This window comes from Apostichopus japonicus, chromosome 7 (genome assembly GCF_037975245.1).
Source record: "Apostichopus japonicus isolate 1M-3 chromosome 7, ASM3797524v1, whole genome shotgun sequence".
In the NCBI taxonomy this organism is placed as follows: domain Eukaryota; kingdom Metazoa; phylum Echinodermata; class Holothuroidea; order Aspidochirotida; family Stichopodidae; genus Apostichopus; species Apostichopus japonicus.
Window position 1 is genome coordinate 12321329 of NC_092567.1, and position 25447 is coordinate 12346775.

Below are 25447 nucleotides of genomic sequence, written 5' to 3' on the forward strand. Positions count from 1 at the left end.
AGTTGTGAGGTCCCCTTTACTGCAAAAAACTAAAAGTAAAATGCCAAATGGTTTATGGAGTAGCATTTCATTGGCATGGTAAGCTACTGTTGAAATGTCATTTTGACCTCACAATGTAATTGTCTAAGGAAAGTAAAGTAAAGTAAAATTAATTGATATTCATCATAAAATGACAATATAATAAAATGGATTACAGCATCTCAAAAATAGGTTAAAAAAAGTTATCTATGTATCATACAATTCAAAGTCTTAATACTTCTAGGTAAAAATGATCGCCTAAACCGTTCTGTCCACATACCCTGTACGTGGGATCGTGTAAAATCTAGGTGGTTTCATGAAAAAATCAAAGAGAGGGTGATCGGAATCCTCGACTATAGAAGAAGCACACTGACATATTATACGATCAATGAAATCATCCGTGATGGTAGAATACAACTTGATGGATTTATTCAAGTAGTCAAATTGTCCTTTAGAAACAGGATGATAACCAAATTGGGCCACAGTACACAAGGATGGACAACACCATTGTCTGAAAAAGACAAAGCTGCTTATCAAAATCTAAGCCAAAGCCGGCGAGCCTACGAATACAATATGATCTCTGTTTAGCTTTTGATGCCACATTGTTCATGTGGGTATTCCAATTAAGTAAGCGTGATACAACCTCAATCACATTATTGTCAATGTACAATGGGGCATGGCTTTGCACTGCACGAAAATCAACAATCATTTCCTTGGTTTTCTTACCATATATAATTATCCTTGCACCAATTCACAGCATACTCTATGGCTGGGAAATAATTTGATAGACACTGTGGGTTTTTATCTGTGCACATCCCAATTATGGCAGTATCGTCTGCATACTTCAAGATATAAACATTGTCATAATATGAGACTAATGAATCAGTGTAAATTTCAAAAAGTATATAATGGGGACAAGCAACAACCCTGTGGAACACCAGTGTTATTAACGAGACTATCACTGTTGACACTGTTACAGTGAACAAACTGTGTGCGATCAAACAGGAAATTATAATGTAGTATAATTACATTGTCACTGACATACGCCTTCATAGTGTCCAGTAATTTAGAACAGCAAATGGTATTAAATGCATCCCCCATCGATCTGCCACTGCGATATGCGAATTGGTATTTTGTCCAGTGATGGAATACAGTTCAATATTTCGCTACGAAGAAGTTTCTCGAAACACTTCATTAAAACACTGGTCTAACTCAATTACATAAAACCCTCCATCCGTTCATAATGTAGCATGATTCTTTAACTATAGGATAACTACAATACATTAACCTTGTTCATTTCTCTAACAGATTACCATAGCTTGCCTACACCTGACCATGGCCTTCAAGGAGTGTGATGGATACACTATTTTACTCCAATCTGGCCTCTCTCTCTGTCCTTTAGTGACAGTAGAAAAGATACACATAGAGACTGAGAAGGAGGGAAATGAACCGTATGCAATATCAGAGATACAGATAACAAACATCTTCTGTTTTGCGCTTCGTTGTCAGTCTGTTAAGGAGCTGTCGTAAGTTGAATCTCTTGTTTTTGTTATCATACTATGTACTGTACCTACTGTACAAATATTCCCTCTTGTTACATTTAAAATAACTGATTTACCAAAGTAATAGAGATAAACACAGAGCTCTGACAAAACTGGTAACTGATGTATCATAAAGAAATACACTGTTATCAGAAATTTTAGTGTTACAATCATGAAAAAAGATGAGTTGTTTATGTTGGTATGACTAGCCATCACAGCATTAATTATAACAAAAAAAAAACAATGACAGTTGTGAATTTGGAAGGTAAGAATAATTTTCATTACCATTGGGAAAATGTCTTACATGATATGATAAGTATCATCAAAGAGGCCAAGGTGTAATTGAACCCAACGAATTTCTTCATGAATTTTGGAGGATTGAATCATTAATGTGGTAGTATGAGATAATCCCCACTCTTAAAAACGGAGGACAACATACTGTGCGTGGAATTGTATTACAAACAAGTTTATTTTACAATCTATCTGATTGTCTGCTCACCAATTCCTTTCATGGACTCCTAGCACGACCTAAGGACGAGCCTAAACATACTGTACATTACACTATTACCTTCCTGCAGTTATGGGCTCATTTGTTCATATTAAACAGCAAAATGATGTCCGCAGTAAGGTGTTTCGATTCCAATCATTTTGAAGCACTTCCTAATCATTTCCTATATGGAATTGGCTTCATAGCAAGACTGTTTTGCTATCTTTCTCTCATGTTGGTTTGTTTCTTCCTTTCTACTTCAAAGGTTCAGTGAATGTCTGCTGCCTCTTTCGCCCTCTCAAGAGTCTATCAATACAGAGATGATATCTAGGAAAATAAAAAGTAACTATAGATTCTGTCAGTATTGGTTGATAATTTGATTAAATCTAGTCATCAAGGAGTTGATATGAGAAATAATATATTGTAACATTTTCATTAGAAGTGCAAAAAGCAGATTGTAAGCCTTTGGTAAAAGCAAGAATGATGCAAAAGTAGAAAATATGACAAAATAAATTGCTTTGTCAGGAGGATTACATTGATTTCAGGAGCAGTAAGTGTTAACCGCCTGAATGATTTGTCCTGCTCGACACATTCTTTTGGTACAAGCTACTGTAATGGCAATGTTATTAACCTATCTATACTTAGGATATTTGTTTAAGAACATTACTTAAGTTTAAACTCCGAAATCGTGTCGTTTTAAGTCAAGCCATATTTATTGGATGAAAAGCACCAAATTCAAAGTTATAGGTCTTAAGTGTTCCATTTTTAGTGTAGAGGTATCCGTTTCATTTATGTGAAAAAGTTAATTCCTCTCCTTCATAAATCCTAAGATGTCTTTAAATTTAACATATTTTTACATACTTGTCATGATAGTATACTGGCGAGACTACGGTTACAGCCTGAATCTCCATTCTGGTGATTGGGAGGTATGATTCTTTTGTTTTTAGTTGCCAGGGCTTTTTGTTATTGTGTGTGTCCATTAGTGCAGAACAAGTTGGAAGTAGTGAAAATGCCGACAACCACTAGACAACGACAGAGATCGTGACATAGCTTAGGGAATATAATGTGAAGTTCTAGATTGTGGAAACAATATTTAAAATATGAGTTGGTCATTGGACATTTTTGATTACTAATAAATTCAGATCATTAATCAACTGAAGATAATCAAGGTAACCCTGTATGACGTTTCTTTTCTATTGAGACAATTTTGAACTTTTCTGTACATAGTGGTAAGTCTGGTAGTATGAAAAGGATGTTTTGCTGGATGTGTTTTGGACTTATTTTCATAACAATGGATTTTCTTTAAGCTATAGTGATACCAATGATACTACAATTAGAATAGTAAAAAAAGTAAAAACAGAGATAAGTTTACACTGCTTCATTTTGTGTTTATTTTCAGGTTGATAATATCAATATTATTGAGTCATTGTGTTCAGAGAGGTTACAGATCTGGACTAAAGATAGTAAATTACAACAGAATTGTACTTTGCAGCTACTGAAGAACGCATCCAACAATGATGTAAGTCAGTAGTCTAATATCAAAATCCCTATGATGGACTAGATATGTCAAAATACATCATCCCCATTATGTACTAGATATGTCATCCCCATTATGTTATTAAGTGTTTTATGAAGATACGATAGTATCATTTTGCATTTTGCAGTCAAATTATTTGAAAAATTTGATTCATTGTCTTCAACATTGTTACGAATGCAGGATTTTGCATCCGGAACGCAAAGTTCCAGAGATGGACGCAAACACTTCACATTGCATCCCGCGGATGGAAACCCTAAGTACACGCACTCACTACTAGGCCTATATGCAAAACATAACAAAACAAATTTTTGAATGAATATCTTTTGAATGAACATTATTTTCCAAACCTCAGGATAACCAAAATTTCTTCCAATCATTCTGATGATTGAATTAAATAAATCATAGCAATCGACCACAAGGTACCGAGTTATAACTCCGTACCTTGTTATAACAACATTTACATTACAGAGAGTTACATGCAAACAATAGTCATGGTTCTTTTCCAAACTTCCCATGATCTGATTGGCTAATAGTTCCTTACCCATTGTCTGGAAACATTCTTGTGTCTGTAGTGCTCAATGAACACATATTATGTAAATTAACAACATGTACATTTCTTTCCCGTGTAGAGATGACAATGTTTGTGTTATAAGCTATCATATGTGTGCACTCAAATATCATAACATTAGGCCCTGTTGACAGTCATGGTATGAAATTTTGGTTGAATTTTTTCTATGATATCACGTAATATTTGAGTTATTGTTTTGATCAAAACAATTTGTGAGTTGAGACAAGTTAGGAATTTTGTAGGAAGCTAACATCTCGGATACTAAAAAATTATTTTCACCTCACAGTACGTTTGTTCTCTCAGCATTGAGAGTTGCTCAAGTAATATGTACATTCATACCGCAGTACTTTCTTTGTCGCAAAGTTTTCGCACTGTCTTTGACCATGTGCCCCACTGATTTATATTTCTTGTGCAACATTCATATATCCTCAAAAGTAGCTATTGAAGCTTGAGTTTTTATTGGACTTTGTGTGAAGAGTTATTTACACACTGTAAGGGGCAATGGGTCGGAACTGGCCGGGGTTGGGCCAACTTGCCAATGGTGGTTGAGGAAAGGGAAAACTTTGTTCAATTTTAAATAAAACTTATGAATAACATTGCATTGGTTAACTGTTCATTGAAACTTACGACAGGGCTTCATAAAAGTTGTGAGCAAGTAGTTCTAGGCATTTAGGGATGTGTTCTTGTGTCATCGAGATCTATTTATATTTTCTACAAAATTTAAGGGGCTCAATAAAATGAGTTTAACGTGCAGTGTTTTTACTTTTACATGTTCTCTCTAAGCACTCCTATTACTTAACATGAATTTCCAACATTCACAGCATATGCATAGCCTATAACATTTCACACACGCTTTGTAAGGAAGTTGTTTACCATGCAGTAGTATGGATTGTGTGATCTAGGAAAGCATATGGTAACTAGTCTACGGTAAAATTTCTCGCTTCGGAACTTTGAAAGTCATTTTGTTGGTGTATAGTAGTTACAGGTTTATCATTTGATGATTTTCTTGTGCATGGCATAGACCTATCACTATCTATGGCTTTTTGTTGTGCAAAAGCCAATGTGCTTTCAGGGGTCATTATAGCTCAGTATTATGTGTTCCTGTAGAGGTATTTTACATTGCATTTTTCATGGAGGACTACAGGGATGCAAGTTTTTCTGAGCGGACTCAAACGCTGTTAAACTTTTAATCCTAGTAACCATACTGGTCTTCACAGTGTACTTACTTTCATGCATAATGTACACATAAGATAAACATATCATTATGAATTGTTTTTCAAAGTAGTACTCCAGCTAATGGCACACATACTGGCACACATAACACAAGATGATTTAAAGATTACATATCACTCTGTAGTGACAATATATCTATAATTCATAAGGTGTGTGGTTTGACACAATAACAACTGGACATTTAACATAACTAATTCATATGAAGAAATTTTCTCACTACATTCCTAGTCTAACAGTCCATATTTCATCCTGGTTATCATTCATATATCAGTCATTTTGCCCATTTTATGTTTCATGCATTTATTCACTTTAGTGTTACTGTTGTTTTTTTATACATTGTGTACTATGTTAGATAAAGAAGTTGGATCAACCCATATTAAAAATGGTGAAGAAAAATGTTGTTTCTGTTAATATTAATGTTAGATTTCAATAAACAAACTTAAGCCTAATCGTAATAATGCGAGGAGTGGATTTATGCTAGTATTAAGATGGATAAGTGATACCTTCAGGAAAGTTACTGGCCACAGTACAGTAGGTTATAATTGTATAAATAATCGATATAGCTCTTAATCATTTCAATGTTGATTGAATCATATGTTACCTTCCTTCAGATCCCCATCTTCCATCTGGAGCTTCTACAATCCTTCTCCAAGGCTGATGCTGGTAACATCATCCTCTGTTCAGGGCTACAATTGTCCTGTCCTGTGTCATTAAAGAAGCTATCGATAGATACATATGAGGAGGGAAGAGAACTGACAGAGACAGAGGTTGCTGGCATATTGATGTTTGCACAACATTCACAGCGATTGGAAAAGCTAATGTGAGTATTTGAATGAATATCGTATCTTAGTAATGCGTACCTAGATACCACTTTCACACTTTAAATAGGCATAAATACCTACAAAGTTTTATCACTATTTGTCAAGTGAAAAGATACTCTCACAGGACAGAACTTCATTGTTTCTGAATTGAGTATTTACTGACCCATTTTTTACCTTCGCCTTGTTGTTAAACTCTACATTTGGATCGTGAGGAGTGGTGCTTTGTTTGGGTTAATAGTCATTTTAGGGACTTGGCAGAAAATAAGATATATTTCAAATACTTCGCAAAACAAATGCTTTATCATTGAATGACTTTCCTTCTAATGAATAGCTTTACTCATTGTTTATGTATGATATACAGGTTAGCTTTATCATCTTTATTATTGTCAATGCTTTACTCGTTCAGGTCATTGACAGTGATCGTCTGAAAAATTTACCAAAAATGAAATCGGATAACTTTTTGTGAATTGTGATCAGGCAATTGACCGACTCATGGTTCTGCTTTATTTCACAGGTTCTTATTTTGTCTGTTGCCCCAGTCTATTGCTGCTGAGGATATTCCTTCAATATTGAAGTCAAGGAATGTGAAAGGTACTTTATGCGAATGCTCAGGTTAACCTCTGTCGATTGATCAATCTCAACAGTTTGTACATTAACGTTATGATCTGATACTGATTACTATTATTACAGCATCCAATCATTGTAGTCAATAATGTAAATTGTATTACTTATCATTGGTTGCCTGAAGTTATCATTAAAATAATAAATTAAATGTGTGAAACATCAAGCAAAGGATGTATATTTATAGACGATTCTGATATGATGGAGACATCATGCCTAACTTGTTTTATATTCAAAATTAAATAAAACTGTTAGCATGCTGCTTATCCACTAAGGAGCCTGTGTAAGAGAAATGTGTAAAAATAAGTTGGCGTGACATTTCAATCCTACAGTAGCAGGAACTTCTTCAGAGGCTAAATGAAAAGTATCAGTAACAGAAGGGACAAAAACACATACAGAATACAAACAGGTTAATGAGCAGGGTGAACACAAAGAGATAGATGAAAGGAGGATGAATAGACAAGGGATGGAGAGAAGAAAGAAACCAACAGAGGAAGAGGAGCGGTAGGAGATCAAAAGAGAGGATTAAGGGAACAGGGTAGGGAGTAAACTGGAGGACACAGACAGCAATGTGTGGAGAAAAAAAAAAGGGGGTGGAAGAGAGCTACGGGAAGAGGAGTGACAGGGGGACAAAGGGAGAAGGGGGAAAAGTTAGTCATGTCCTTCCTGAATGTTGAGCTCATGAGGTTGCATCCACAGTGTCCCTCTGCTGTTTCGTACCAGGTCAGGGAGGCTACCTAAGGAAACAATCCCCTGTTGGGTCATGTTATTCATGGTATGGTTGGGAAGGTTAAAGTGTGTAGTCTTATATTCTAATACATGCTACATGCAGTAATAAGCTTGATACAAGACTCAAGAGAGGTGGTACAGCTGGCTGAGATGTTGTTTTTTGGCTTCTGTATTCAGAGTGTCTGTCACTGCTAGACAATTATACATACACTAGGTGTCTAAATATAAACATACCACCACAGAGATATGGTGAGGCATTAAGAACCAGAGTGAATTAGTATTAGATACCCTCAGGAAGTTCTACAGTTACAATAATATTATGCAGAGAGGGTAATTTAAGACTGGGGATATCTCCAGATCAGGGTTTACATGAAATACATCCAGTATGTTACATATGCTGTGCATCAAACGCTTGCCTTTTGCATGATACATGCCAGTGAAGGGGAGACCATGATCTAACTATAGTCTAATGATATGCTTTTTTAAAGAATGTCAGGTTAAATGTTTTAAAGAAACAATGATACACAAACTGGTTTATCCCGTTTCAAAGCTTTCCACATAAATGAAAGTTACATTTTTCACTCGATAACAGAACAGAGAATGATTGCAAAACTTGCCCTTCTGCCTTGTTTTGCGCATGTTCTACATGTTAATGTAATTATGTAAAATAGCTGGGCATAGCAGATTCTTGTACAGTCTTTTCACAATAAATTGCTCAAGGCTTATGTGACTGTAGTGTAGGTCATTGGGGTGTCTGGGAGTGAAATAATCATGTTTTATTTTTATTTTGTTAATCATGGCATTGTAACCTCTTTCATTTTAGTCACTTGGTTACCGTACGATAGTGGCAAAATTTATGACCTCAACCTTGAATCTGGTAGATGGATGGTGAGTATTAAGAACTTATCAAAACATGTTTCACTAACCTATTGCTTGACAACTGGTTATATAATTATCTGGAAAGAAGTATTAATGTATTCAAAGAATCGGAACTCCCCAACGACTGTTAAGTGATTTTCAAAATGAATCAATAAAAGAAAGGAACAGTTTGATAGGTAAGGTGCATCAATATATTTTGCTCGGATTTTTTAGGTGGACTCACATATTGAATCAAGTAACAAGAAAATTAAACAGAATAACATCATGTCTGTGTAACCTTACTTTGACCAGTGTTCGTATCGATTGAATGTTTTTCAATTAACAGTTCAGGGGGTATATGGAAAAATGTTTAACCGGTTAGTTTTCAGAGTTTTTTTGTGGTCACTCAAGTACATTAAATTAACATTGATTGCAGTACCGTCGTGCATCTTGCCTGAAAGTAGTAGATGAAAACCTCATGCAATTATCTTCTGTATAACAGTTGAGTTTTCGAATCCAGAATCAATTGCTTCGCACTGTCAGTTACAACTGCTGCGTGTGTGTCCAGTATCATATAGTCTTTGCATTAACTTTTGATCAGCGTCAGTCTACGATACCGTTACATAAATATCAAAAAGATTAAGAGGCAACAAAGAACAGTTGATAGATCATTCATTCTTGTCACCTTTGCTCCTGTAATTACCAGATACATGCTCCTTATTGCAGTTTGAATATTAACGTCTTCAGAGTGTCGTCAAAGTGTCACATGACAGATATTATTGATATAACTTTGATCCCAAGCATCTCTGATATTCATCCCAAAGTAACATTTTTCTTTGTAGCATACTTCCTTCTTTGTTTGAATTGAAAAGAAAATTAATTCTTGATTCGCCTCATAACTGTTGGAGTGATTTTGTGACGTCATATTGGTAAAGCTCATAAACCTTCCTATTGTATCTAACTTATAGTATGATGATCGTACACTCGATGTGACAGATGCAGTTTACAGCAAGGAGGTAGGTAGTGAAGTATAATGTATTACAATACACACAGATTCATTGGTTTAATCTCAATGAACATTGTAATGGAGGAGATTGATCATTAACCTACAAAATAATCTGAACATTTTTTGGCATGTATAGAAATATAATAATGTTTGAGAGGGACGATTCAAAAAAGATGGTCGCTGTGTGCACGTTGAACACAAAAGAATAGATTACATATCGCAAATAAGAAATGTGGAGTTTTGCTATCTTTATATAAGTTACATAAGGCTTGCTACTAGATCTTAGAAAACATTAGTGATTCACGGATTCATTAGACATAACAAACAATTAGCTTCTTAATGTTACTCTATTAACTCATATTACTATGAAAAAAGTAATATTAAGGGTAACATTAAGTTGATTACTCCATATTTTCTAATCTTATTTGATTGACACTGTGATTTCACAAATCCCTAACAGCCATATACTTTTAAAATTTGAATTATTTTGTCATACAATAAAATTACAGCTATCATTTATGATTGACTTCTTTTATACAGGTTAGCGAATTCCGGGAAGTATGGCAGTAAGTTATTTTTATGTGCATTTTTTCGTACGATTGGTGATTTATTGAGTTAACATACACAAATCCCTATCATGATGATAATCCCTGCCTATAGCAAGTACCACCCAAATCCCCTGTTTTTGGCTAAAAACAGGGGTGATTGAATATCTACCGGAGTTGGTAATGCTAGCCATACTGAACGCTCTTCTGCACAATTTCACGATTAAACACACAGTGTATCATTTCAGTGTCAAGCCAAACTTGTCATCGCATACCAGAAAGTAGTACTGGCCATGAGAGCACTTGTGTTTACAATTATACAAGTAAATAGTCAATTAAATAGGTGCACTCAAGGATGAATCCTTATGGCAGTATTTGGGGTAGTTTATGCTATCAAGTAACAAATTATTAATGCTTGAGTGAATTTGAGGAGGAGTGTTTTTATATAGACAGGCTTGACCAACAAGGGAGTAGTATACATCATACTTCAAACCCCACCCCCCCCCCCCTGTGAAGCAGCATGATATATTCTACTTATGGGTTTTAGATATACAAAGGATACACACTTGTATGTAGGATGTGTATATCAAATAGGATGCAGTGACGGCCATACTTAATTTATATATATATATTATATAACAATATCTTTTTAAGAATGAATTATAGATGACGTCGCTGCAGCCTGTTCAAACCAGCAAAGTCAAAACTATATTTTCTTGAATAGAATTGCGTAAAACAATGTTAAACTTTATTTGCGTTGTAACGTAGATCTATGTTCACATTTCGTTGCAACTGTTGCAATTTATCTTACTGCAGGGGTACAGACTGTCAAAAGGCTAGAGAAAGGAAACTAAAGGTACCAGAAGATGATACACTGACTCCACTGCTAACTGCCTGATCAGTATAAATCAGCCACGTAACTGCCAGATCAGTATAAATCAGCCACCTAACTGCCAGATCAGTATAAATCAGTACAGGTATCAACGACGATCTTATAACATTGGTACTGAATGCACAATTGAAGTTTATGAAAAAAATAAGTGCAACATTCTTGGATTGTATTAAGTAGGTGTAATGTTCAAGTACATTAAGTAGCAAAACTATAACACATGCGCCTCTTGATGGAATGGATTTGAACCCGTCACCTCAGCATCACAACTCCTGCAATATAGAAACTGAGGTACCCTGCCTTAATTTTTTAATGATTCCTATATTGACATTTCTTCTGGGGTCTCTAGTCAGAAGCTATGCATTGAAAAACCGCCCTTTAGTAAGTAAGCAGTTCATTTTTTTCGTCACTGACCACTTCTTCACCTTTCAAGGTTATTAGTCTGGAACATTAGCCTGTGTTTTACGTAATCAATTCACCAAGACTAGCAAAGGAAACAAGCGTGGAAAAGTCACTTGCACAGCTCAAATTTTCTGTGATCTACTGCGAGAGCCTTTTAAAATACTTGAGGCAGGTAAACTGTTATGGCAGTCGTATTAAAGGGCGCATTTTCAAATGGATACCTTGCATATCTTGTGGCCATGCAGGAATCACGCCCATTTTCATTTGATATAACCATTGCTTACAATTTTGCAGTTCAAAATTTGGTTTTAAATTATTTACCAATGCACTGAATGACATTACATTGAAATTTTCAGTTCCACTCTTTATATACGTAACTTACACTCTTTACATACGTAACTTAAGTAAAGAAGGGTATAAAGAATAACATTAAACGTTTGCCGTATGGTACATTAAATTACACTATTACGTCATTACCAACAACTATATTGATGTGGTGGAGACTTGATTACAACATAGCTTATTCAAGGTCTTATTGTACGGAAAAATTATCAAGAAGAGAAGAATCCATTATCAACTACTTAGAAATGGTAAAGAGATCAAACAATTTAAATTTAACAAATATAACAAGTCTCAAGCAAAGAATTAAGCAGCCAAGCACGTTTATGACTGATACAATGCGACTTCTAATATTATTCTTATGAATCTCATGAAAGTTGGAAGGTAGAACTTTGTTATACTGTTTAAGCATAGATGTACCAAAGTCACTTTATATTCGCATTGTCGAATTTCAAAAAATCCCCCAAGAAACTACAATATTACATCTGGAATAACACTCACACACACAAAACACAAAATGTTACCTCAATTTGTTAACATGTTTACAATTATGTTTGTTTTTGTTAGTAGTAGGCCATATGAAGCTTTTCAGCATTTAGCATATTCTTTTGGTCCATGAACTGATAGATATTCTCTATTAACTATGACAGGCCTTTTGTGCCAACTTGTTGTGCCGTGAAAAGTCATCATTTTGTTTCACAATGACTTTCTGGTTCTGATATCAAATCCCTACCCTTTAGAAAAACTGCATTGGTTTACGTTCATTTTGTCTTTATTTGTAATCAATTTTGATATTTTAGGCAATTTACTATAATTGCCAATGCAGTTATATATTGTATATTAATACTTCATGAGATCTCTCTTGCATCTACTATTGTTATATATACTTTTTTACATTCCTTTTAAGAGAATGTCATATTGTAGCAATACATTCAAGTCCGTAAAAGCTAACTTCGTTTGCTGCATCCTTGGAACGTATTAACTCCAGTTTTTAACTTTGCATTTAAAGAACAGGCTGGGAATTTGTATTTTGTAACACCTACATTTAAGTCGTTCAGAACAATGGTACTCTAGGCAAATACTTTTAATGTCAGGAAACATGCGTGTACTTTAGACTGAGCTTACTGGAAACATCTTGACTTCACTTGTGATTGGTTCTTTGAAGTATTTAATTAATTACAGCAATAGTAATATTTTTAAAGTGTTGATGTTTTCCAGTATGTTTTATAATAATATTTTTTTACATGACCACTTTGTAAGTTACCTGAGAGAACTCATTTTTTTTCTTCAAATCACTTATTCAGGAATATGGGAGAATAAATAAAGATAATTATCTTGACCTTTTTAATCATTTATTTGAGTTATTGAAACTGATTTGAAGGCTTCCTAGCCTAACCGTTACTAAATCTCAATGCAAGATCAGTATTCCCTATCTGCTTACCCAAGCTACAGTACTCTATGCTATCGGGAGTACCATCTCTTAATCTGACAAAGAAGGGCTAATTAAAAGCAAGGCCTTTAGCATGGGTGCAAATGATTTAGTGAGGAAATAAGGAGGATGTGAAAGTTCACCAGTCATGTACGTGGTAGTCATGATGGACTGGTCTCATTGATCCAAATTGATCCTCATTTATCCAATTCAAGGATTAACCTGATCAATATTATAACAGAGATTCTCAAGTCATAGACACTCATGTTAATTTGTCCTGACTCCCAAACTTAAAGCTCGCTGAACAAAATACTTTGTTGAGTTACAACTCTTATAACCATTTCAGTACTTCTTTTTGTGGAATTGTCATAATAATTTAATTCTTTTTTTATCAGCAAACCAAATTTCATTACTGAAGCAGTCCGTCTGGCTAATTCATTTTGAAAAAGTAAAAACTACTTTTGGTGAAAGTCTGTGACGTTTTTTTGGTGATATTTAGTAACAAATTGTGACCCGAGGATTTGCCAAGGAAGGGGCAATTCGTGAAGGCATACTATCTAAGCAAAGCGCCACTATGGATTGGCACGAAGCGTAAAAGGAAATGTTTGCCAAAATGCCTCCCAGATCACTGGAAATGGTACTTCCCAAGCCTTGTAAGTTGCATCTTTGCATTTTCTACTTTGAAATTGCTAGCGATATCATAAAAATATGCACCCCGTTCGCCCCTCCCCCCCCCCCTTTGGCTACGCGCCTGCGGTTAGAAATCTTGCAGGAAACGTACAGGCCAAATGGAAACCAAGTGAACCCATATAGATGTGGATCATATGTGTGATTGTACGTACTTACACTCATACACAAGAGATGTACAGATATTATGATAATCATGAGTGACAACTTGTTATACGGTCACAGAAACGACCACGAAGTGTCATTTACCTAATGCAGCATGTGTTGGATAAAGGTTTTAGCCGCCTAGTATTGTTTGGATAAATAATCTCACGCATTATTTTCTATTTATAGCCCCCAAAAGACCATGCCACCAAATATTGGGGGGATATTAGATGCTATATACCCCACCTAAAATATTGGGGATATGTGCACCCCCCCCCCCCGTCACCCCCATAATCGCCGCCCATGGCTTTTGATGAATAACTTTTGCTGTATATAATTCACATAAAGGCAGAAAAAACAATGATGACAACTGAAAATGTGCTAAAACAAGCATTACCTTAGGTCATTGTAGCTCTTTTCTTCTGACTTATGGTTACATTTTCGAGCTACTGTATACGCTAATTGTGGTGTAGTACCTTTATGGAAAGCTATCGCTTCCAACAAGTATGCTAACTTCAAATCGAAACATGGCCGTCAACTGAGATAACGCAAGAATGGGTGTGGTTATTCGTGAACTGTGACTGGCCGTCTCAAGATGCCATTCCTTCTGAAATTGACAAAAGAGGTATCCCAGTCAAGTAAGTAATATAAAAATAAGGGAATCTTTGTTTGGTGTGATTTCAGAATTTATTTTAGTCTCATACTCGCAAGCATAGAGGAACTGCGATTAAATTGTTTAGAGCCTATACTTTCACCCGCAGGATGTACAAATTTTGCACGCTAAATTCCCATTCAAAGTTGTCTTCTGTAAATCGGTCTTTCATTTTTAATTTGTCAGATAAAGATCGTTTCTATCCGGAAATAGTAATCTGAAGACCATTGTGTAAGGCCAAACTTAGCCGCCAAAAATACAATGTAATGATATGTCACGCGATGTAGCCCAAGCCCGGAATCCCGTAATAGTAGTTAGTACTGCAAGTACTAGTATTAGTAGCCTAGTACTACATTAGTAGTGTCGTCAATGCATTTCGCGCACACTACTTCTTTGTAACAATGTAACTTACAAAAGTTAAGTGACACTGATACAGTGATAGCAATGCAGTGATGATATTGCCCAGTACCATAAAATAAGACATAATTAATGAAGTTGTAGTAGCAGTGGGCTGAATTCAGTAGTTATTCTGCAGATAATGACCCCATCACTGATGGCACTAGCCCTTCTTCCATTAATTTCCTAACCTGTTTCTGTGTCAGTTTCCTCCCCTAAAAAACGTTACTTTCCGCCCCTAAATCTTAGGTTTTAGGGGAAGGAAACTAATGTATTTCAGGGGAGGAAGCAAACATTTCTCAGGAGCAGAAAGAGAGAAGGCATATTGGCTAGACTAAGTGGAAAGAGTTAAATTAGGTAGTGAAAGAACTGAAGTAAATATTTATGTGATTTAGGAGATTTTAGTGAAAGAAGATAACATATTTTCAAGGGACTTGGGGCAATGTGTGAAGATTTTTTTTTTGTAATGAAAGAATCTCTAGTAACTGATTTATGGAGGAAAGTATTGTTTTTAGGGGAGGAACCGAGGAAGGCATATCTAGGCTGTGGAAAGAGTAAAAGCTGGTAGGTACAGTATATAATGCATTGTTGAAAGTATTAAAGATTAGGCCTATGTGGTTTGGTCTGAGTTCTATCAATATCAGCTTGGTAGGCCTGCATATTGTTGATGTTTTTCCCTGTAATTAGAATTTGGCATAGGAAGAATTTTGTGGAAGGCTGTGATTAGATGGTTTAGTATTTTTTTTCTGATAAGTGAGTATTAAAATAGTTTCCAGTCACTTGAACAATGGTACAAGAATATAGGGATTCTTGTACACAATACTTATCATTAAGCAAATGCTTGGAGTGGAAAATAAAAAGGTGAGTTTCTTTTTCTTACTAGCATTCCTTGTGTTTAAGGCATAGGAAGAAGAAACCTGGAACACATTAACAAGGAAACGCTTAATCATTGTTTTCCCCATGAGGACAGACGAGGAGTAAGTTTCTGAAAAATGCCAGATCTGTCTCCAGCTGACTATGGCTGTCTAAATTGTTGTTCTGTGTCCATGTTCAGAACAGGCCTTGAGGAGTCTCGCATTCGCTCCCCAACCTGTATCAAACCCTTCCCAGTACTGCTGCACTCGAGACTGCATTGTCCTGTGCCTGTTTTGGACCCTCCGCAGTCTCCTCCCGATCAGCAACAAGGGTTGCTTCTCTGTGTATGGTTGTAACAGTTTCATAAAATGGTACAGTGCCTTCTTTCCTGTGATTTGGTCCAGGTAGCAGTGTTATCCTGAAATCCAATGTTTAAATATAAATTCATGTGTACATAAAAGACAATGAGAAACTACTGTACCATCATGACCAGTAATAGAAGTGATATTTAAAAAACATGATTGATGAGACATACCTTCCAATCTTTGTTGGTGCGGATGGCTCCATCCCACAATGATTACCATACACCTTTAAAACAGAAACTCAATTTATCTTCTCATTACCACATTGAATATCACGCATGTAAATTACCCCATGTTACATGTCCTATGCACACAATCAAGCCTTTTCACAAGCACTTTATATTTTCCGATCAAAGGACAGTTACACAAATAAGGTACCAAGGCACATTTCCTAGATTACTTCATACATTACTGACACAAGTTTCTTCAGCTTACTATACAAACAAAATATGCGGTCAGAGCCTCCCTTGAAAAAAAGTATGTTAGTTTCCTTAAAACCGAACAGTTTGTTATCTTTCCTCCCTTAACGTGACTTTTCTCCCTTTTCTCAACATTTATTCCACTTACTATGTCATCTATTCTTTCCAAATGTTAGTTTTTTCCCCTGATGCTGACGGGGGATTTCATGCTTATATTGATTACCAGATATATATACTGAAAGCCCATGCCTGACTTTAAATGACATCCATCAATGGAACATGTTTGTGATAAATGGGATCCAGTCCTTCTGGTCACATCATTTTTGGTTCCTTGCATGTTGCAAAGCAAGGAACCTAGATGCATTCAACTCGGCGTGTGTGTGTGTGTGTATGTGACGCTTGACTTGTGTACATGATATCTCAATAAAGAAATGATGTATCATGACCAAACTTGATGGGTGGATAATCCATAGTGAGAGGAAGAACCAAATGTCCATCAATGTTGAAAGTTACGCTATTGTAATCCAATAGTCGACCTGCATTTGGGCGAGCTTTGACCTCAGGTTGACCTCCATTGACCTGTATTAGTTTCTTTTAAGTTGACTATTTAATTTTTTGTGGCCATATTCCGATCTAAATTGTACATAGGTTGACTCCTCTGCAACCTTTGTGTGCAAAGTTATTAGAGATCAAGGTGTCGTTTGGTTTCGTTAAAAATTCTTTATAAGAACAGTTAGGATGATTCTGTGAGTTCTGTAAAAAAAAGCCAACTCTTGCTCATATCAGTCACCTGGTCCTCAACAGGTTCTCAAAAGGACCAACAGTTGATTTGTGATATATTTTGGCAATAATATTGTGTGTGTACATCGGACCACATAACAATGTTAGAACAGTGCTGCTTCCTTGTAAATTGATATTCCTTACAAGCAAGGAACCATAAATACTCCGTAGTGCCCTTGGGCTCTTGTTTGTCTTTCAATCGCCCTAAGCCTTGTCCTGTGATGAATGTTAGTTTCTGTGATAGAGTGGTTGAAATGTTGGCCCGTCCTGCCAGAAAATTTGAGTCTAACACTGACTTATGTCGTGAAGTGACGTCAGTGCGGCACATTGGTCAGAATCGATCAGATCTCACTCTTAGCTTGGCCACGAGACAATACACAGGAATGTAAACAGACTGTGCGAATGGATGTGCACACAAAAGATCTCCCTCTAAGCTTGGCCTTGATACTTGATACAGTACACTGGAATGTGTACAGACTTTGCATATGGCTGTGATTCCAAAACTTTATTTCAGAACAACATAATTATGAAGAAAACCTAGTTAGGGAATTCTAGAATGTTTTAAATCTTCAAATGATTACTAACTTTTAACTTCACTGGGAATTTTTCATCTCAATTGCTATTTTATTTTTAGAAATGTTACCTCTCCTCGCTACAATGTAGCTTTCCAATGATAGTGTCTCTGCAGCTCCTGAAATGATGTGTCGTGATGACGTTACAGTCGCCCATCGGTCTCCACTGTTCAAAGTATATTAGATGAAGTTGGCTTGACGTTAACATTTCCCTTCTCCTGAATCATAGGATAGAAAATCCCTGAACTACAGTTGGACTGTCAGTATGAAATGTCAGTATGAACAAAAAAATACTGTATGGAGTTTTTTTACATATACCCAATAGACTGCCAAAAAATTCCTTTAAGGAAAACATACGTTGTACAGTATGCGTACATTTGGTATTGGGAATGTTTCTGTACTAAATTCGTTTTTTCTACGATCACCGTTATGATGATTTTAGGCAAGTGTACTGAACATGGAATTGCACCTTCTTTAAACGGCACACAATGAAAGAAACTGTCTATATTGTTGAAGTTTTTTTTTTTTACACAATAACGCTATTTACGGGAATTTTCTTAACAAATTGACGGCTGGACAAACCTGCAGATGAACTCATCACTACACAATCAAGGACTAGATGAAGACATGAAGGGCAACTCGTAAGTCAGTTTCAGACTATTTACTTTTCTCTTTAGGTTCCACAAAATAGCAGTTTAACATAAGATTAACCATTTTTGTCTTCCTTAACTCTCTTGTAAGAGATATCCCGGTGGATAGATATTACTGCTTTATATATTAAATTATCTGCGCTTACAAGTATAAAAAGCCTGTGTATATTGTCCATGCTTGTAACACCCAGCAGAGAGTCTGGCATCATAGGTTTATTGGGCTGAAATTGTCTTGATATCTACTTTTCATGTAAAATCATTGCACCATCGAGGAATAAAATATACTTTCCCAGCACATGTTTGGTTTCGATGATAATCGTAACCTTTGTAGTCATGCCGGCAGATGAGTGTGTGTGAAACCTTACAGTACTTGGAAACAGGATATGTCTAGAATAGAAGTTTGGACCAATATCATATTTGGTGTGTAAAAGTACCAACTTGAGTAGAAAAAGCCTACTGCCTTTAGAGGTCAAATGTCATTAGGGGTCAAGCTGTGAAACCTTGTAATGACGATATCTCCACAAGGGAAGCTTGGACCAATCTCATATTTAGTATGTAGTTGTGTCACATTGAGCCCAAGATATCTATGGATTTTTGTGGAGGTCAAAGGTTGGGGTCACCATGGGTCAAACTGTGAACATCGTAAACATGATATTTCAAGAATGGACCAACCTCTTATAAAGTATGTAGTTAGTTCAACAATCCTTTTGTTTTTTGCGGAGTTCAAATGTCACCAGTGGTCAACTGTAGTTGTGTCACACTGAGCCCAAGATATCTATGGATTTTTGTGGAGGTCAAAGGTTGGGGTCACCATGGGTCAAACTGTGAACATCGTAAACATGATATTTCAAGAAGGGAAGCTTGGACCAACCTCTTATAAAGTATGTAGTTAGTTCAACAATCCTTTTGTTTTTTGCGGAGTTCAAATGTCACCAGTGGTCAACTTGTGGAAACCTTGTTTTATAATCTATTGTACATGTATCTCCCACAGTGCAGCCTATGATATTACATGTGTGTTACGCCTCATTAATAGGAGAGGCTGTTGGCAATTGGAAATTAGCTAAAGGGCATCCGTAGATGAATCAAGAAGTTTCGACCAAATCTCCATTGACTTAATTGTGTCGGTAACTTACTGTACGTTGCTGCATACATGCCTGTGCACAAAGGTGTGTAATGAAACATTGTACTGTTTGTACATGTGCTTAATGTGTTGGAATGGCCGATATCAATTTGAATAATCTACTGTATATGTTACCTTTGCTACTGTACCATTGTTAACTTTTTTGGCGTATTTTTGCAATTGTCAAGATTCAGTGCCAAATAAAAATCTTGGGGACCGGGGAGGGGGCTTAACATTTGACTAACGCATGTTTAATGTAGGCTTGTAGGTGTACACATAGAGTGGAAGAGGCCAGTTGTCTTTGGTAGCGATCAATCTCTATGCTGAATACAAGAAAAGTTTTCATCTCGGTCTTCAGGTGCCAATGTGAATTGTGGTTTTTATATGATCTCAATGCTTTTTACTTATATCGAGGTATGCTTTTCATCATGGTTATACCCTACAGCCTAGTGTGTCACATTCATATAAGATTATTGATGTAGCATCATTGAAACCACATTGCAGGTTTGCTGTCTGGTTATTAATAAAACATTGAACCATCCATATGCAACAACAACACAATGTACTATACATTTTGAAAGTAAACAGAATAATGTAATTATTTAGATTCCCTATTTTTCTCATATTTTAAAGAAAGAAAAACAGATTCACAGAAACGATGGGCAGGAGCTGTTCTGACACGACCCCTTCACGCTTCGTAGACTGTCTGAAGTAAATCACGTGACAATGGAGCTGACTCCTGATCTTCAAGGTAGATGCCTTATTCTTTGACTTTGTCATTTGTGCATCTTTACTTCCTTTTGGTAAAACATGTAACCTCCTCCCGCTCTGTCGTCTTAATAACAAATAGAACATTACCAAAACTGTATTATCAGTAACGAATAAACAATTAAGATTTACGTGTTCCCATGTGTGTCACTAATTTATTGTTTGTCAAATTTAATCATACGTGGAACATTTACACATATTGTTTCTGTTTTTTTGTTTAGAGAAGAAACAATTTCTGATAGAAGGTCTCAAAAGGACATATAAAGGCCACTATGATGCGATTCAACCCCTACCATATATAAAAGATAGACTTTATTGTGTGGACAAGGTCTTTGTAGAAGGGGGCGTTGAAGTTTGTCTGGCACCAGAGCCAACGCCAGGCACCAGAGGATCATGGGACCGTTTGGATTCTTACAAAAGTATTTATACTGACTATCGGTTTAAATCCAAGAGACGCATTATACAAGGAGAGCCCGGGTATGGTAAGTCGACGTTAACCCTTCAGCTGGCCTACGATTGGTGTAATGATGTATCGGATTCCCCGATGAACAATGTAGAAATACTAATTCTTCTTCGGTTAAGACAACTTGGAAGAGTAAAGTCTCTCTACAGGGCGATTAAGTCATTTCTTCTCTTCCACGAACCCCGTGTTAGCAAACATGAGCTTGAAAAGATAATTCACAGTTGCTCGTCCGTCCACATTATTTTGGATGGATATGATGAGTATCCTGGCAGGGATAGCAATGATAATGACGATGTTCACAAGATCATAAAGATGGAACTGTTTGCAGACTTTGATGTCAGCTTAACGACAAGATATCTTCCAGGATGTCTTAGAAAAGAAACTAAGAGGGCCAAACTAACAGGATTCGATGACAAAGCTAGGAATGAGTACATTCGCAAGGCTGTAGTAAGTAACAACGATGAGGCAGTGGCAGAAATAAAACAACGGCTCTATGAAAACTCCATCCTTGCTGATCTTTGCCAGGTGCCTCTCATATTTGTGATGTTTGCCCACATGGCTCATGATCAGAGAGACCTCATGAAGTTCAATTCTGTCACACAGTTTTTCAAACACATGATTAGACGTTTTTACGACCATCTGAAACAGAAATTTAAAGACAATAGAAGCAACAAGTTATATCTTCATGAAATGGAACATCATGAGCTAGACAAAATAGCTTTCGAAGGATTAAACAAGGAAAACCAACAATTGTCATGGATTAAGACTAGATTTCGTCAAAGAGTCGGGCCAGAATTATATGACCAGTATATTTCAATTGGCATTTTGGTCGAAGAAGATGAAGTGAGCGATGATTCTACTGGAGACAATGTGTTGTTTACAAGGATGGTCCGTTTTTATCATAAACTATTCTGTGAATGGTATGCAGCCCACCACCTTGTCACTCTTGTAAAGAACGCACACAATCTCTCTGATAGGCTCAGGTTCTTAGATCCATTTGATCTTCAGTACCTGTTTAGATTCGCCTGTGGTCTGGATCCCATTGCTGGAAAGAAACTCATAAACCATTTGAAGGGATTACCAGGCGGGGATAAGTTTGCCATTCTCTGTATCCTGGAACAAACTGGTGACGTCACCGACATTATGGATTCTGTGAAAGAGCTCTGCTCGCGTGCCGTTAATATAGGCAGAGACGACAGCGCTCTTCTCCAAAGATCGACGACACAGTTGCTGGAGATTGCATCTAAAAATAATGTAAGTTAGCTAATAAAAAACAGCCTTTTACATGTTTCACCTACACCTAATTTAGGAACTGTTTACTTTTTTTTAATGTTTTTTTTCCATGGACTGTCATTGAAAACTATATTATTCAAGCCACTTTAAATCATAAACATTTAGGTTTAAAGAAGAAGGATGCTTTTCCTAGCTAATGAAATACATTGCTGTATTGAGGATAATTGCAAAGGATGTCATATATTTAATTCAATCAGCATAATCTCTGCATGTGCCAAATTGCGCTAGAACTCTAATCGAACTGATATAGTATTGAGAATATTGAACATATACTTTGACAACATAAACACATGCAGTGTTAATGTTTGGAATTTCAGATTCTTCCGTTAAAAACGAATCGCTAGTCTTCCAAGACTTTAAATAAATGTTAAATGCTTCGAATTATTGAATTGAACCTGGAACAACAAGCCATGTTGGAGTGCATTGTCATCGAACCATACTAATGTAGTAACAACCCTTGCTGGGGGTGTAGTGTATGGTCATCGAACCATACTAATGTAGTAACAACCCTTACAGGGGCTGTAGTGTATGGTCATGAAACCCACATGGGGCGCACATCCCGGGGGCGATTTTTTTCCCAAACAGGTTTGCAATTATGGAGTTTTCCGCCAACCAGATTGCTCGTGACGTAAGCATCAATAATGAGCATCGCGTTGAAGTTCGAAGACATGCACTGAGTTACACACTGACACTTTATTAAGTCTAGTTAGGGTCCATCAAAGCCCTAACTTTACTTTTAATGCTTGAATCACATGTTGACCTTACTTATGATACATACGCTACATTCTATTGGGTTCGTGTTTACGTTATTCAAGATTTGTGAGCCGTTCTACTGCAATCGGAAATCGTTTCGTGGAATGGGTAGGCCTACACTAAAATCAACTTCACAAGTCTTGAATGAATATACTCAAACAGTTTAGTGTAGTCAAGGCTTCATAATTGATGCACCCCCGTAATTGACTCATAATTGATGCACCCCCGTAATTGACGCACCTTCAATTATTACTAGCAACGATACAGCAGGCCACCTAAACTTTGCAGTCAAGCAGAATTACATTTTTCATGAGTTTGAATCCATTTCAGCTATTTGCTGACCAAATTGTTGAATTTTTTAAGCTTTTAACACCCTCCCCCCCCCCCCCCCAGTTTTGCACGTTTTTGGGGCATTTGGAAATCTTAAATCCTAAAAATAACCAACATTACCTCAATATGATAAGACTACTCTCTGGGACCTGACTTGTCTGCGCTTAGAGGCTCAGAGCATAGCAAACAGCATCTAAAGTCAATGGATGTATACTAAGGCCTATACACTACAGTTAGCTTATCGACGAATGTGTCAATTTAGGGGTATTATAGAACTTGAAACGGCAGACATGTTGTGGTCAAATTCTGCTCAATTGTACTGTGCATAAGCACAGAACCTTATATATTTTGAGATCATAACATTTCTACACATATGAAAAACACATAGAGTTGAGTGATTCGGATTTTTCCTTGATATACATCTTTGATCAAATCCTTAATTGCGTCAGTTATGAGCCCACCATGCTACAGTATATTTTTCCGTCACTGCACTGTGTACACAGTTATAATACATATAGGCCACCAGCGCATGTGTGATGTACCCTGTAAGAACATTTCACTGTGCGTAGTTATCGATTAATGCCTTCACAGAAAACTTCGATCAAAGTAGATGATCATACCATACTAGTGTGTTCAATATGTCTAAACCAATTCCAAACACATCTACAACGAAAAGCTTTGGGTAATTTTGAACGGGTATATCTTCGTTGCAACGAATGGATGCAGACACTTTGGTTACCTGGAAGTGAAGGTTTCTATCGTGATGACGTAACTTTTCCGACCAATCATGAGCGCCTATTTACACGCAATTGCAAACCTGTTTGGGAAAAAAAAAAATCGCATCCCAGAGGGGGGGTGGGGGATATATCCCACACTTTTTGGTCAAGGGGGGATGGTCTACACAATCATCCCCCCCCCCAATTTCCAGTCCGATATAAAAAAAAAAATAAGTTCAAATTAAAATAAAATGAAATAAATTAAAAGTTAAGTTAAAATTAGGTTAGGTCAAAATACTGAGGTTTCAACCTCAGTACTTTTGCAAGCTGTTCTCACTCCAGGGTTCCATACACTGCAAACAAACAACAACAAAATATAATGAATATAGGCCTATGATATAACGAGTCAGGGCGTCAGAACATGTTGAGGATGAAAGGATATGCCTAGCCTACTTGAAGAGCTTGCATCGTGTTGCCGTCTAACACTTAAATATATTTGCTAGCGTTCAAAATTTGAACGCCAGCGTTCACAATTTGAGCACTGGAGCGTAAAGCATTTGAACAGTAGGCGTTCAGGATTTGAACACTATACACATCAGGCGCTCAAAAATTAGGTGTTTCTAAAAAGGGCATTAGATGTCAAAAAGTATTCCACTTAACCACTTAACTTGTTCTTTATTGTAATAAGGCTTTGACGCCCAGGTGCGTTCTATATCGGACGATTATCGGTTACATTTTGCTGTTTGTAGTGTGTATATAAGATTGCAAACTGACGATCACTGATAGCCATTAGCCACCAGGAAGGGATTGTTACAGAGAACCGTCTACATTGACCACAACACCGACTATGGACGGTGAGGCACTTGAGTAATGAACATGTATGGACTATGGATGGGGTGATTGACAAAGGTAATAGAGATACAGAAGGTGAATACGGGAGCATGGCAGACAGAATAAATGAAAGAGGATGCACAGTTCATTATGATTATTGTACCATCTCAACTCATCTGACATGTATTACTTTTTTCATAGATTGAATATTTTCTCAGTTATTGAGGAATTGCATACATGGAATTTATATTTCAAAGCTGAACTCATGCATCCTAAAACACTCCAAGGGGCCGTTTCCGGCCATCCGGGGAGTTTGTAAAGCCTAAAATTTCCATGTACGCTCCGCGCCAACTGATGGTGGTGCTCCGCTTAGTAGTCTACTAATATCACCCCCCCCCCCACTCTTCGGATCATATATGCGCCACTGATGGAACCATACTAATGTAGTTTCAGTGTAGCCTCAAGTCATGTAAGGAGCTATCACCGATAGAGTTGCCTGGTGCAGGGAGATGTCACTGACAGCGAGAGGTTTATGTTATTCACACACTGTTACAAAAGGGTATTCATACAGTAGAATACCAGCAGCCAGGACGTATGCGCTAAGGCGCAATATACTGTAACAGACGTTCATGA

The 25447-nt window shown here is 36.7% G+C and overlaps 2 protein-coding genes across 16 annotated transcripts in view; both read left to right on the plus strand.

The window, feature by feature from the left end:
• The window catches only part of LOC139970014 (NACHT, LRR and PYD domains-containing protein 3-like), a 52014-nt gene extending 39087 nt beyond the window's left edge, over positions 1–12927 (plus strand). For 4 of the 5 annotated variants that reach the window (XM_071975528.1, XM_071975527.1, XM_071975530.1 and 1 more), the window contains 10 exons: positions 1327–1544; positions 2312–2388; positions 2920–2972; positions 3446–3565; positions 5996–6204; positions 6720–6796; positions 8379–8443; positions 9382–9429; positions 9960–9984; positions 10765–12927. In XM_071975528.1, coding sequence (XP_071831629.1) covers positions 1327–1544; positions 2312–2388; positions 2920–2972; positions 3446–3565; positions 5996–6204; positions 6720–6796; positions 8379–8443; positions 9382–9429; positions 9960–9984; positions 10765–10862 — 990 coding nt within the window. In that variant the 3' untranslated portion in view covers positions 10863–12927. Of the gene's footprint in view, positions 1–1326; positions 1545–2311; positions 2389–2919; positions 2973–3445; positions 3566–5995; positions 6205–6719; positions 6797–8378; positions 8444–9381; positions 9430–9959; positions 9986–10764 lie in introns of all 5 variants that reach the window. The other variant, XM_071975531.1, reaches the window with a different exon arrangement.
• A 1328-nt stretch (positions 12928–14255) lies between these two features.
• Positions 14256–25447, plus strand: part of LOC139970056 (uncharacterized) — a 107302-nt gene continuing 96110 nt past the window's right edge. For 2 of the 11 annotated variants that reach the window (XR_011793901.1, XM_071975672.1), the window contains exons 1-4: positions 14257–14492; positions 18407–18531; positions 20294–20411; positions 20650–22145. Coding sequence is in view for 1 of the 11 variants with exons in the window: in XM_071975672.1 (XP_071831773.1) it covers positions 20387–20411; positions 20650–22145 (1521 nt within the window). In the remaining 10 variants the exon portion in view is untranslated. The other 9 variants (XR_011793905.1, XR_011793904.1, XR_011793908.1 and 6 more) reach the window with 9 other exon arrangements.